This window comes from Phodopus roborovskii, unplaced genomic scaffold (assembly GCF_943737965.1).
Source record: "Phodopus roborovskii unplaced genomic scaffold, PHOROB, whole genome shotgun sequence".
NCBI classification, from domain to species: Eukaryota; Metazoa; Chordata; class Mammalia; order Rodentia; family Cricetidae; genus Phodopus; species Phodopus roborovskii.
The window spans coordinates 10,478,651-10,494,059 of NW_026126517.1; the positions used below are offsets into that span (position 1 = coordinate 10,478,651).

The window sequence follows — 15,409 nt, forward strand, 5'->3', positions numbered from 1 at the left end:
ATCAATAAAGGGGAGATAAGAGATTAAAACATCCTATATTAAAATATACTGAACAAGCATTAACTATAATTTTGCCCACAGATTATTTTTCACCCATCTCAGCTACATTCTGTCATAATACCTTGCACAGCAATTCAACTCATGCTCACTAATAGTGATTAACTATGTAGAGCTTCAAATGAACCGATTACCATGCCAACACCTTTTGAAGTTATATCCAGAAGTTCTTTAAAAGCAAATTTAAATATATTTTTTATTTGGTGTGTGCCTGCTCCTCAATATGTACATCATATGTGTACAGACACCTTCAGGGAGGGACTAAAAGGGTGTCAAATTCCCACAAACTGGAGTTCTGAGTTGTTTATGAGCCTCCCAGTGGGAGTGCTGGGACTGGAACTCAGGTCTTCTGCTGAGTTCTTAACTGCTGTGCCATCTTTGCAGACCTTCAAACATTCTTTTAAGTATCATTTTTGGTTACAGCTTAAAGAATTTTAAACTCCACTGCATGCTATCTTTATTAGAGAAATATTAGAAACACGTGAAGACAGAGAGATGCGTCAGCAGCTGACAGCACTTGCTGCACAATCATGAAGACTGGTGTTTGGATCCCTAGGACCTGTATGAAACTGGGTACAGTAGCAGTTATCTGCAATCTAAGTGTCAGAAGAGAGGTGGTCCTTGGAGTTCACTGGCCAACCAATTGGCTGAATTTGAGTCCTCCAGACTCAGTAAGACAATCTGTCTCAAAAATAAGGTGATGAGTGACCAAGGAAGACATCAACCTCTGGTCTTCATTCTCCCCTCCCCACCCCACACTCCCAACATAAATGAAACACATGTATATCATTTAGGTCTTCTGCCATTAGCATCCTAGGAGTTTATCAAATCTCAATTACTTGAGTGTTTTGGGGGAAATCACGCTTGAAAACTTATTCACAGTATTTAATATATCCTTGTATAACGTGCCAAGGAATGTGATCACCAAAATTGAAGATTTCTACCAAGAAAGCACCAAACAAGCAACAATCTATCTAGCCAAGTGCTTTTGTCTATCATTTTCTCACACACCCCTTTAAGATGTGTGTAAAATATATCAAAATATTCCATTGGAACATTTTAGAACATTGGGATATTGGCACAATGGTTCTAATATTGCCACTAGTCAACTATTTGGTGGTGGCAACCATGCATTTACCTGAATCCAAACTGGGGGTATGAAAGGTGACTTTAGAGGGTGAATACTGTCCACTTAAAATTTCAGTAAGTCAGTCCAAAATTTTTAGACCATGAGGGTGAGTCAATTAAAAGTAATTCTAAACCATGAGGGCAATGCAATTGAGAGTGAAAATATTTAACACCTTGCAAAGTTACTCAATATGCTAATAGGGAAAAAATAGGTTGTAAGCATATAAGAAGGACTCTACTATGTGAGAAATAAAGATGGACAGAAAATAAAAATTGGATTTATCTGTGTAGTAATGCTTACCAGTATTTAAATTGCTCAGTGACTTCCCAGTTCTTCCTTAATGGGATTTATGGCAAGTCACCACAAAAACCCCTGATGAAGAATCTATTTTTCAAAACCTTTTTTTATGTGTGACAGGCATGTGTACACCCAAAAACCATGAAGTGAACTTAAGCATGCTAAGCACACACTTGAGCACTGAGCTACAACCATCTAGGCCCTTCTAGCTCTTTATAACAACGCATTTTAAGAAATAAGTCTAACCTAGTGAGATACTTCATACATATTCAAGTAGTATTGTACAACTACTGGAAACCTCAATTCCTAACATGCTAGTGACTTGGTGAGTGAGAAACACTGAAAAACCTTATTTTCCCTTCATTCTGTATGACTAATGACTGCCTAATCGATGAGTGTCTAATGGTTATGCTTATCCAAATGTCTTGGTACCCACAGTCATCTGAGATACCCTACTACCTCAAGGGCCATCTGTCCTACAGTCAGCACAACGTATAGAGCAAGTTCACACTTACTCATCAGACTGGCTAAGTTATTTGCCTATGTTCACCTCAGTTCATGCATCTGTAAAATAGATAGTCATAACTCCTGTCTTAAAAGGATGGTCCTGAAGAAGCTCCAGTGGATACACACAAAACACTGTAACTGCTCCAACCAACACAAGACTCTGCTTATCAATTCTTTCTTAATAACTTAACGATTAACAGGAATACCAGCCCCAATACACATACGCCATAATTTCAGACAGACTGTCCAAGGCATCAAAACATGCTCAAAGATGAAACAAAGTATTCAGAATTTCAACTGTGTGCTGGTTGGTTTTGTATCAACTTGACACAAGCTAGAGTCATCAGAGAGGAAGGAGGCCCATTTGAGGAAATGCCTCCATGAGATCCAGCTGCAAGGCATTTTCTCAATTAGTGGTCAATGAGGGAGGGCCCAGCCCATGGTGAGTGGTGCCATCCCTGGGCTGCTGGTCCTGGGTTCTATAAAAAGCAGTCTGAGCCAGCCCTAAGGAAGAAGCCAGTGAGGACTCCCCTCCTTCAATATGAACAGCAACATTAAGTGTAAACCAAATAAATCCTTTCTCCCCAACTTGCTTTCTGGTCATGGTGTTTCATCTCAGTAATAAACACCCTAACTGTGACCTAAAAATTACATTTTCAATTTTAAAACTGGAATTAAGAATTCAACGGATGAACAAGGCTGCAGTGACACACTTGGGAAGCAGAGGTAGGTGCAGGTGGCTTGAGTTCGAGGACAGCCTGGTCTACAAAGTGTGTTCCAGGACAGCCAGGGTTACACAGAAAAACCATGTCTCAAAAAACCAGGGTGGGGGAAGGCAGGCATAGTGATGCATGCTTGTAATCCCAGCACTGGAGAACAGAAACAGGAGAAATCTGGGAGCTTGCTGACTAACCTGCCCTCAAAACCCCTATTTCAAAAGACAAGGTAGACAACTTCTAAGAAATGATAAGTGAGGCTAACTTCTGGCACATGTGCACACATACAAATGTATACATGTATGGACACATACACACACGTTTTTTTTTTTTTTTTTTAAACTGGTAAAGGCAAAAAACTTACTAGGTAAAAAAAAAGAGTTTTTAAATTATGAAGGCCTCTTTTTTCCTTCCAGAAAGAGAAAGTAAAACTTGTTTAAAATGCTGTAACTCTCAGCAGTGGTGGAGCTGGAGAGACAGATGCCTCAATGGTTAAGAATGCCTGGTATTCTTCCACAGGGCCCAAGTTTGGTTCTCAGCACCAAATGAGAAGGCTGGTTTTGACTGACTGGTTATGTGTCAAACCCATTTTGGGCTGTGAAAGCAAAATCCTAAATGAAATTTTAGCAAACCAAATCCAAAAAAAAAAATTTAAAAAATAAAGAGTAGGGGGAGAAGAGGGCTATGAAACAATTAACAGTTTGGGGGGGGGGGGAGAAGAAAGGACATTCACAGCAGCTAAAGCACTGGCTGCTCTCTTCCAGAGGACCCAGGTTTGACTCCCAGCACCTACATGATGGCTCACAACCATTTATAACCCAGTCCCACCCTTCGCTGATTTCTATAGGCACTGCTTACACATGGTGCATATACACACACAGGCAAAACACCCATGTACACCAAGCATCATCTTAAGTTTACAAAGACCTTTTATCTGGGATCTCTAAGTATCAGATAAATGGTAAACAGAGCTTCCCTTTGAGACCAGAGATAACAGATACTCTACCAACTCTAGCGTTTTCACCTACATAGACACATTATTACTAGAGTTCTCTAGCTAGTGCAAAAAAAGAAAAAAGACATGCTTATATGGACTGAACATAAAGCAGTCACAAGCACACAATATACTCCAATAAGTTCAAAGCTATAGGTAAACTATTAGAATTTGGACAAAAGCAAAGCTGTTGGACAAAAGGGCAATTTTACAGTATCAACTGCAACTGGGGAAACGTCAGATTTCCCCAAATGATCCATAAGCTCAGTGCAATTCCAAACAAATTCCAATAGGTATGGTTTTGGTGACATGGTAAAAATAAAAAGAAATGGGCTTTAAAAAAAAAATACAATCATCAAGTTGCAAAAAGCTTGTTCTAATAAATGTAAAACGTATTACTTAGCACAAGAGCAGAGAAGTCAATGGAATGTAAGAAATTAAAAACAGAATCACAAGACACTTAATTTAACAAAAGTGGCACAGTAGACCACAGGCCTATTATTCTAGAACCCAGGAGACTGAGGCAGGAGAATCACAAGTTCAAGGCTGTCTGGGTACCTTATCATCAAGACTCAAGACTCTGACTCAAAATAAAAAAATAAAAATGTCAGTCACAGAGCATTTGCTGAGCATGGATAAAGCCTTGGGTTCAACCTCCTCCTCCACTACTACCACCACCACCCTGTCAAACAAAAAGAAACTTAAAAAAAAAAAAAAAAGGGGGGCAACACTGACAATAAACAGGCTATCTGTATGACATGTGCTCGGTACCTAAATGGAAAAAAAGCAGAACTTCTTCAATAACATTATTTATAGAGAGTAAGGGGTAGGCTGGAGATGGCTCAGAGGTTAAGAGTATTTGGTAATGCAGAGGATTTAAGTTCTAGTCCCAGTACTCACATAGCAGCTCATAAATAGCTATACTTCCAGTTCCAAGGATCTGACACCCTATTCTGGCCTCAGAGGGCACTAAGCACACAGGGGGTACATATATATATATGTACACACACACACACATATATATATATACACACACATATATATACACATATACATACACATGTAGGCAAAGACACTCATGCACATAAAATTTAAAAATAAATCCTTTGGTGGCTGTAGAACATGTGGTTAGCATGCTAGAGGTCCTGGGTTCAATTTCCAAGGCCTAAGAAAACAAACAAAAATGTTTTCAGTAAAGCCAGAGAAAAAGCACATCTGAACTCCAAACAGAAACAACTCAAGTGTCTAAGGGCAAAGCTGTGGTTTATTCAGATAACACTGCAATAAAAGTCAAAGAGCCACACTTACACTCAGTACAAACAACTTTCAAAAACATGTTTAGTGAAAGACACCAAATACTCAGGAATATAATGAGTAATTCCATTTACATGAATCTTAAAAAAGGGAAATTTAAATGAGGACATCTGCTAAGACTACAAAGGAAGGGAAAGAATAAATATGTAAAAGCTGGGGGATATTTACTTCTGGAGGACAGAAAGAGGGCATGGTTGTGCTCTTCTTTTGACATTGGAAGTAATTCATGTTAATATGCTTGGCTACTTTGTTTATTTGCAACTTTTTATTTTATGTATATGGTGTTCTACCTGTATATACACCTTTATGCCAGAAGAGGGCATCAGATATATCATTATAGGTAGTCGTATGCCACCATGTGGTTTCTGGGAGTTGAACTCAGGACCTCTGGAAAAGCAGCCAGTGCTCTTAACCGCTGAGTAATTCTTCAGTTCCTATTTGCAACTTTTAAAAGCTCAAAAACAAGCAAGGAACAGCTGGGGCCATTATCTCAGTAGGTAGAGTATGTGCCTAGCACAATCACAGCCCCACAGTATAAACCAGGCATGGTGGCACACACTTGTTAATTATTTTTGTAATTCTAGTAAAGGGAAGTAGAAGCAAGAGTATCAAAAGTCCAAGGTTAAATGGATCATGGTGTTGCACACACCTTTAATCCCCATACTGGGAAGGTAGAGGCAAGTGGATCTCTGAGTTTGAAGCCAGCCTGCTCTACAAAGGGAACTCCAGGCCAGAGCAGATTCTTGGGACTTGGTTTCTTTATTAAAAAAGAAAGAGAGGGGGGGAAGGAGGGGGGGAAGGAGGGGGGGGAGGGAGGGAAAGGAAGGAAAGAAGGAAGGAAGGAAGGAAGGAAGGAAGGAAGGAGAAAGAGGAGGAAGGAAGAAAGGAAGACAGGCTGTGGAATATTATTTTAACTAGGCAAAAGTATGTTACATTTGTTTCTACTGTCTTTGTTAACAACCTAAAGATGCATTACATTTGTTTAGGCTGCTTTAGGTTACATTTGTTTAATTATGAAAAGATGTGTTGCTGTTTCACCTTGTCTGCCTAAGGCACCTGATTTAGTCTAATTAAAAGCTGAAAGGCCAAAAGCTAAGCAAGACATGCATAGAGAATAAATAGGAGAAATCGAGGCTCCAGAGGAAAGAATGAGGGGAGAGAATGAGGGACAAAGACAGAGTCTGGCTGGTCAGCCTGCCTGCCCCAGCAGCCACCAGAAGCAGAGAAGCAGACACAAAGTAGCACATACAGAAATAAAATGTAAAAAGCCGGAGCAAAATGTAGATGAAAACAAACAAGTTAATCTTAAAAAAAAAAAAAAAAGCTAGCCAAAAAGGAGTCTAAGCTAAATAAAGCCAAGCACTCTTAACTAGTAAGTCTCCGCATCATAATTTAGGAACTTGTTGGTAGCCCAAAAGAAAAGGCCTGGTACAAAAAAGTCAAGCTTATTCTCTGCTACACAGAGAGTTCCAGTCCAGCCAGGGCTGAGACTTGATAGGGGGTGGAGGGCAGCAGCACTGAGAGGGTGCTGGGTCTAATACCCAGAGATCCACAAGCTGAAAGAAAACTGATCCCTGCCTTGTCCTTCCCCATGGCAACACACACACACACACACACACACACACACACACACACACACGTTAAAACAAAAGACTTGTGGAAAGCCTCGCTAGGGAAGGCATCAAGTGAGTGGTCACCTTAACGTGATTTCCTCATGAAATCCTCACAGTAGTTTCAACTAATGAGCACTGCATCAATGAACAAAGTATTACAGCTCAATAAAATCCCCAGCAAGTTTTATGAAAATAGGAATAGGAATGAGAATACTAAACAATCAAACTCAAGGGAAGAGTTACTTCTGGCAAGTTCAAACAATTTCATTTGTAAGCTTTATTTCTTTCTGAAATATGTTAGTTTTGTTGTTCATAGCCCAGGCTGACCCTGAGCCCCTCCCTGGTCTCCTGCTTCCACCCCCTAAATCCCACAACCACATGCCTCTCTCTTCTTTCTGCTTTAACTTTCTATCCTCCTGCTTTAGCCTTTGGAATGCTGAGATAACAGGAGTATGCTACTTGGCTACTCATTTTTAAGGCTAAAACAAGCATTTACGTGTTAAAATGAACAAAACCAGATGTTGACTATAAGTAATTTTAAAGATTCTTTGCTGTGATACTCATAATTAAAGAAGGAAAAATAAATGTTGCCATAATACTTCATCTCTTGTATAAAAATCTTATTTCTGCCATTCCTAGTTATAAATTTAGCTTTCCAGAAAAAAAAATTGAAAATATCTATGCTTTTACAGCACTACTAAATCTTTTGTTTTCTTCTTTGTAGGCAAGTTTTCTCCTTCAGTTTATCCAAGTCCATTTGTTTATAATCTTCCAACCATTTTTCTGTGAGGGACATCTCTCAATGGAGAACTGACTTGGTCAGTTCAGTATAAGTATCAGCTATGCTAGCACAAGGACCTGAGCTCTCTCCCCTAGCAGCCATGTGAAAGTCAGGTGTGGTGGTGACATCTGGACCCCAGCTTGGGGTAGGAGGACAGGGACAGGTAGATGCCTAAAGTTTGCTGGCAAGCCAGCCAGCTACCTGAAGTTTGCTGGTAAGCCAGCCAGAAAGTCTAGCTTTGAGTTTAGTCCTAGAGTCTACTCAAAAGTAAGGTGGAGAACAACAGAGAAATGCCCGATGTTGGCTTCCACACCATGCACGAACGCACACTTGTATTTAAAAGGAAGTGAGCAATATGTAACACCATAAAAGTCTCATCAGCCAACTTTTAACCCAGAATAATTCATTAGGTGGGAAGTACTTGTTTCTCTTTAAGTCAACTCACAGAATTTCTCAAGTGGAGAGTGCCCTTGGAACAGACTGCTACCATCCATCTCCTCAAACCAAGCCCAGTTTGATTGCAGCCTGCTTCTATTCTCTTCCAAAGCAGGTCCAAGGGATCTGAGACTGATGAAGTGGAACCATCCCTTTTCTACAGTGCCCTCCACTGCTTAAAAGCACACAATACTAATTCCGGCCAATGATACTTAAGGAGTCTGTTGCTAGCAAACTGGGAAATGTTTCTTCACCACAAAAGGAGACATAAAAGGCAATTTCCTCCTCTGGACATTATCATCTTCAGAAGTGAGTCTCAGGAAGGCAGAGTAAAAAAGACGTTGGTAAGTTGTTCAATTAACTAATTTTATAGCTATCCCATGCCAAAATCTAAGTAACTCTTCCCCTAAACCTCACTCTACTAATTATATAGCTCACTGATCGAGATTTATAAAATACATCTGGAGCTGGCAGCCTCTTCCCATACTCCTGACTTTGATACAATAGCCCCACAGGGAACAATGTCTTAATTTCTCTCTCTCTCTCTCCCTCTCTCTCTCTCTCCCTCTCTCTCTCTCTGTGTGTGTATTGAAACACAAAGATAAAAAAAACAAGCTTACTATAAAAGAGAGCTTGTACTTTATAGAAAAAGTCACTGAAAGGATTTTATAATCAATGGAAAATGGCAAAGTCTTCTGTAATATAACAATGACATAAAAAAGTTTTAAAGGTTGATGTGTATCAGGTCATCATATAATTTGCATGAATTTACAAAAATCTATAGCCCAAAACATTAGGAAGGAAAAGAACAGTGGACGTAGAATAAAACAGACAAGATTCATGCCCTGGCCAGACTGTATGACCTTCAAACCTTGGAATCTACAGAACTCACTTTTAAGATGGTGAGAATACCCATTTCCTGAGACTAAACTGGTGTTGGGATCATCACTCATTTGGTAGTTTTTTCCCCTAATTTCATTTACCTGAGTGGGGGGGAGCTTTTGAAAACAGCATCCCTGATGCCACCAATGAAATCCTGAAATCACATGCAAGTGCATTTGGACAGCAAGAGATGCAACTTTCACTGCTACACTATTTGGTACCCTGCACAAACTCCATAAGAGGTTAGTACTAGCTAGACAAATAGTAAATGAACAGTCAGCTCCCTAATCTTCCTCCCTTAAAAACAGATTACAGGGGCTGGAGAGATGACTCAGTAGTTAACACCATTGCCTGCTCTTCCAGAGGATCCGATTCAATCTCCAGCACCCAGTTCCCAAAGATCTGGCACCCTAATCTGGCCTCTTCTGGTACAAGCACAAACGTGGTATAGATATATATTCAGGCAAAATATCCATACACATATAGTAATAGTGATAATAACGAAGCAAATACAATTTAAGACAAGCTCAAAAAAAAAAAAAAAAAGTTGCTGGTGATGTAAATCAGGATAGAAAGCTTGTCTGGCATGCTTTAGGTCTTAAAATTCCTTTCTTACCAGGAAAAAAAAAAAAAGATTCACATCTCAGCTAGCTGTGGTGGCATAACTTTATTCTCATTACTTGGGAGGCAAGCCAGCCTGGTCTATATAGCAAGGTTCCAGGTCAGCCAGAGCTATATAGTAGAAAAAATACTTCATGATGGTTATTATTTAAAAAAAAAAAAAAAAAAAAAAAAAAAACCTCAGCAAAAGTTATTTGTTGTACTTGGTACAGAGAACTGGAATCTCTATCTGAATGTACCTACTTGGTCTACTTTCCAAATTAAGCTATAAATCAAAGTACAGTATAGTAAACTCAATTAAGCTTTGAAGTAATCTAGTTTATCACACTAAAACAACATGAAAATTGAATTAGAGGCAATTTAGAATTCTTTTCTCAACTGGCCCTTCCATAGCAACTGCAATCTGAACACAGATTAGCCCCTACTTTAGTCACACAGAAAAGTTATTTTCTATAAGTAGTTCATTTTAAAAGAATTAAAAATAATAAATGCTGATACCAGCTTCAATATGCAGTGTGTGCCACTTTTATAAAATTTCTACAAATCATGTATATGGAAATGTAAACATCACCAAAATTTTCCCATGTTTCCCTAAATAATATGATTTCAGACAACTTTTCATTTGTTCTCTGTTGTTCTTAAAATCTTACAGTAAGTATGCACTACCTATACAAATTTTCTTTTGATACTTTAAAGAAGAAAAAATGCAAGTTGGGTATAGTGGCACATGCTGGTACTCCCAGCACTCAGCAGTCTGAGGTAGGGGATCATGACATTTAGGCCAGCCTGGAACACATAATAACAAGACCCTCCATCTCAAATAAGCAAGAAATGTAAAACTGGCCAAACAGTGGTGGCACATGCCTTTAATTCCAGCACTCAGAAGCAGGTGGATCTCTTGCGAGTTCAAAGCTAACCTTGTCTACAGTGCTAATTCCAGGACAGCCATGCTACAAAGAGAAACCGTGTCTTGAAAAACAAAACAAAACAAAAAAAAAAAAAAAAAAAAAAAAAAAGAAAGAAATCCTGAGAATTCAGTAATAGTGAATAAAGAACCTTGAAACGTTATGTTTTGATCTTCCAAAGTCAAAACACTATGAGATAAGTTAAAAATTTAACCTTTATATTTGGAAAAGTTACATAACCTTTCACATACTAATGCCAATAGTTCAAAAGCATGAGCTTTTTAAAAAGAAGTGACCAAATCAACTGACAAACTAATATAGACAAACCACAGAACACTGTATCAATGTAAATCTTTCAGGTCCATAACTGTCCCAGTATTACATACAAGAATGCTTTTGCTCTAGGTTTTCAGTGGCAAAGAGGGTGGGTAATGTATACATGCTACTGATTTTCAGGCAAATCAGTGACAAATACAATGACAGAACAAATGATCCACCCTTTCTCCACTCCAGGGTGCTAGACAATCTGCCACTCAATTACATTTTAACACGTGAAAGCAAAAATCTTAAATATTTATTCAGAATGTTGACGCTGAGTGCAGGTAAATTTCATGAGAGTTGCTTGCACAATTTTGCATTTTTGTAAGCTTGAAGTCATTTCTAATATAATTTGAACTGAAGGAAAAAGTTAACAAGGGAAAAAAATAACATTCAAAATTGTGCTTTAAAAAAAAATCCACCACCTCCCCCCAAGAAAAATACTAGGGCTCATGTCAACAACTTAAAGCAAGACAATTGGGGGGGTGGCATGGCAATATATTCAAAAGTTGTGCTAACAATACGTGTGGGACCAGCAGTGAGCAGCTGAGCAAACCTGTGCACAAGAGATAGAAATTGGCAGTAGTCAATTTTCTAGCAACCACATCAGAGCACAAAAAACTGAAAAAATAATGTAAATACATTTTAGTTAGCCAATATATAAATGTCGATATGCTTTGAGTTTTTCAGACTAAGTCTTCACACCTTTCTCTGTATGTTATGCTTCATACATAGCACATCTCAATTCAGAAGCTACAGTTTCATAGGAATATGCCTGATTGGCAATTTATCTCATAAAATGAACTTTTAAAAGCAGAGTCACAAAATGAAGTTGCTTCAGAGTTTGTTTTCCCGGACATGAGATACCTCAGTGGATAAAGGCATTGTTGCCAGGCCTCACCAACTGAGTCTGCACTACAGGGCCTACACCGTGGAAGCAGAAGCGACTCCCACACTTTCTTTTGTGACCACAAGTAGGCTTCAATTCACAAAACAAATAAATGAATGTAGTCTTACAAATATTTTAAAGAGGGGGCTGGAGAAGTGGCTCAGTGGTTGAGAGCACTTCTTGATCTTCCAAAGGGCCTGAGTCTGGCGACCAACACCCAAGTGGCTCACACTCAATCACCTGTAACTCCAGCTCCAGAGAATCCAACAACCTCTTTTGGCCTTCAAGAGTACACACAGGCCATACACTCCACACAGATACACACACATAAATAAAAACAAATAATAAGGGGCTGGAGAAATGGCTCAGCAGTTCTGAGTACTGGCTGCTCTTCCAGAGGACCCAGGTTCAACCTCCAGCACCCACATGGCAGCTCACAACTGTCTGTAACTCCACATTCAGGGGATCGACACCCTCTCACAGACATACATGCAGGCAAAACACCAATGCACATGAAATAGAAAGAAAAAAAATTTAAATGAATAAATAAAATCTTCTAAAATATCTCAAAGATTTTTTCCCCAAAATTTCAAATATATATTTGAAAACAGGATTCCATGTCACTACTGGTGGTCACACTATGTGACTGCTCAGTTTCTGATGGAAATAAACTCCTACAAAAGAGGACCAGACCAGCAGTGTTTTTAAAATGCAGTTGTAACAGAAGCATTACCCAAATAGCACTTGACAGTCCTGCACCACCTTTCATAGGTATCTCACAAAGCCTTTTCCACCCTGGTGGTTGTGCTTGAGTTTCCTGGACACTGCCCATCAAGATTACTTTTGGAAGTAGCAGAGCAAATTCAAATTCTGTCTCTCAGAAGCTTAAACATCCATAGTAAAGGGAACCATTTGGGCGCAAACACTATCCTGTGGTTCCTAAGTGGGGCTTAGACACAAGAGAACTTGCTCTGGGATTTATGAAAGGAAGTGCGCAGAGAAGAGAGAGGTAGTTAAAAAAAAAAAAACAGGTGTAAGAGATTAATTTAGTCAACACCAAGCAACACTAAAGATTCGCCAATCAATAATTCTGTGCCAGGCAACTTGATCAGGGATTTGGCCAGATTCCCTTTGGCTAATCTCAATAAGGGCCTTCTCAAAGACATTATGATTTAAGCCATTCTCATCTAAATTAAGGCTTTAGCAATCCTTTGGCTGACAACAAATACAAATTATACACATGTGAATAAAATTCTGCCAGTCAGCAAAAGTAGAGACTACTCGAAAAGATGACAGTGAGAACAAAAACATAGTTCCAAGGAAACGAAATTTCCACAAAACACCATTTTAAAAGCGTTTTGCAAAAATGTTTCGTACTTTCTTTAACCAGGCTTTTCAAACGAACAGTGTGGCTAACAGTCAAAATTAATCCCTAACAACAAATTCTAATATTAGAACCCCCCCCCCGGAGTGTTAGATGGATTCTTTAAAACTGATGAGTCCTTTGTTGCGAGGTCACTAATGCCCGAAGTTTCTCACAGCTCTGGGGAAGTAAGGCTGAGTGTGAACAATGGTTTTTGACGCCCTGACCCACTGCGTCCCACCTACTGCATTAAACTCAATTTCCCTACTTCCACCCCTTCTCTTCTTATCCTGCTTTGTATGGTTGTTTCCACAAGACAGTTTATCACAGATAAGCTGTCACACCAGCTACCTACTGTGTGAGCAGTAAAATCATCTAAAAGTTCATGTATATAAACGTTAACTATTTCTTCTTAAGACTTAAACATCCTCTTCCCCACCTCAGTCAAAAAGTTTTAAACAGGATGAATACAAAGGTTTTCTTGAGCTGTTCCCATCCAGAAGATTTTTCCTCATTAGATCTCTTCCACCCGAAAAAATATTTACACATTCTGTAGACGTGAATACATTCTAAGCTGAGGTTTTACTCACAAAGTTCTCAGGTAATCCCTATTTAATCAAACGCAATCTCTGACGTTAGCTCAGCATGCAGAAAGCCAAGGTGATTTTCAAATACAACGACCAGGCACAAGAAGAAATAAACTACCAGAACACATATTCCAGTCCAACGGTTCAAGCACTATTTCGAGAAAGCAGGTAAACACAAAGTTCCACTTCTCCCTCGGGGTCAAGAGTGTGCTTGAGGGGAGGCTAGGTGCACAGCACGCCGCAGTACCCGATCCACACCCGCCTCTTCCAGCGGCCTCAACTCCCGCCAAACACAACGGACCCCGGCCACTTCACCAGAGCAAGCAGAGATGTTAATAGGGTGACCTCTGATGCAGAGTAACCCCTGGGATCCTGACCCAGCTTAACTATCCCTGGAAGACTTTCCCGATGTTATTGGCGGGTACCTTCCCTAAAGGCTCAACGTTCGCGGGAGCAAGGAAGCCCGGTACCCTAGTTTGCCAGACTTGGGCAAAAGGCTGGGAAGCGGTGAAGGGCGCAGAGCACCCCGCTATCGCGGCGGCGTCTCCACACCCGGCTCCCTCGGCCGCTCGCCAGGGCTGGAGCCGCATCCCGGCTGCCAAGTCCACCTGGCCAACCCAAGCCGCGCGCCGGCCGCCAGGTGCGAGCCCGAAGCCGAGGTCCCGCGACCGCTGCGGAGACCAGGGACAGTGCGCTGGCCGCCCCCATTTAGAGCGCCGCGGAGCCGCAAGGCGCACGGCCGAGGCGCGCACCGTCCCGGGGGAGGGAGGGCGCGCGGTGCGGAGTCCCCGAGGATGCGGTGACGCCGCCGGCGGGTAGGGGGCTGGGGCGGTCCCACAGCCCCGACGCCTTTCATTTGGCCTCTGCGGCGGCGGAGGCAGCCCAGCCTCGGCGCTAAGCTCTGCGCAAAGCTGAGGCGCGCGGGCGGGGGGTTGGGGTAGGTAACCCGCAGCAGCGCCGAACCTCGCGCAGCGCCCCCGGCCGCGGACCCACGCCGGCCCGCAGGCCGCGCTCCCCGGCGGTCGGAGGAGACCCCGCTCGGGCGCTCGCCCGGTCCTCACCTCGATATAGCCAGCCAGCGCCGCTGCGGGAGCGGTAAGCCCGAGCAGCAGCAGGACCAAAAGCTTGCCGGTGGCCGCAGCGGCCGCGGTCCCGGTGGCCGCCATCCCTCTCGGGGTAGCTGTGGCGCTGGACTCTCCCGCTCTCACGCACAGCCGGACTAGAACGCTTTTCGCACCGCGACCCAGAAGCATCTGAAGCCCGTTCGCCGCCGCCCCGGGGGTTTTACACCGACCGGAACTGACTTCATAAAACCACGCCCTTCTTCGGCGGGGCCCAATACAAACCCACATAAATGGCCTAAGATGCCGCCCCTTGCTCAGGCAAGGTCCAATCAGATCATGGACGCACCCGCTCCCCTCTCCGCCCAGAGCGCGCCCCCGCATGGCTCCGCCCCCATCCGCGGCCAGCCCCGCCCCCGCTCCGGACCCGAGGCCGGGGGCGCACCAGCGTTAACCGGGCAGACCGTGGGCTGCTGCTCTGAGGGCAGGAGGAATTTCTGTAGATGTGGTTCTGCCTTATCCGCCCTCAGCCTCGGGATTCGGGCACGCCCCACTCCCCACCCCGGCGGGGTATTTTTCATATTCCTTTGGGTACCGCCCTCTTTGGGGGTTTTGGAAAATGTTTTAATTAAAAACAGGATGAATTGTTGGGAATCCCGGACGGTTTGCAGAGGACCATTCCCGAGGCCCGGGAGGATGGAAGCCAACATTCTGACCTCCTTAGCGCTTCACGGGGTGCGCTCTCCCCCCCCCCCTGCGCCCTTGCTTTGCCCCTGAACCCCGCAGTGTCTTCACGCCGTTGACCTCTGCTCCTTAGGTCCTTTTTCAGCCCTTTCTGCCTCGCCGCAGTCCCTGCAGCACCGAGAGGCCTTCCGCCAAGGCCAGTGGCGCCAGGACCACTGAAACACAAGTCCCCCCCCCCCCCCACCTTTCTCATGTA

The 15,409-nt window shown here is 42.3% G+C and overlaps 1 protein-coding gene across 4 annotated transcripts in view; it reads right to left on the reverse strand.

Moving 5' to 3' along the window:
* The window catches only part of Aplp2 (amyloid beta precursor like protein 2), a 64,123-nt gene extending 49,255 nt beyond the window's left edge, over positions 1-14,868 (reverse strand). For all 4 annotated transcript variants that reach the window (XM_051196990.1, XM_051196989.1, XM_051196987.1 and 1 more), the window contains exon 1: positions 14,470-14,868. In XM_051196990.1, coding sequence (XP_051052947.1) covers positions 14,470-14,853 — 384 coding nt within the window. In that variant the 5' untranslated portion in view covers positions 14,854-14,868. The remainder of the gene's footprint in view (positions 1-14,469) is intronic.
* Between the last annotated feature and the right edge of the window lie 541 nt (positions 14,869-15,409).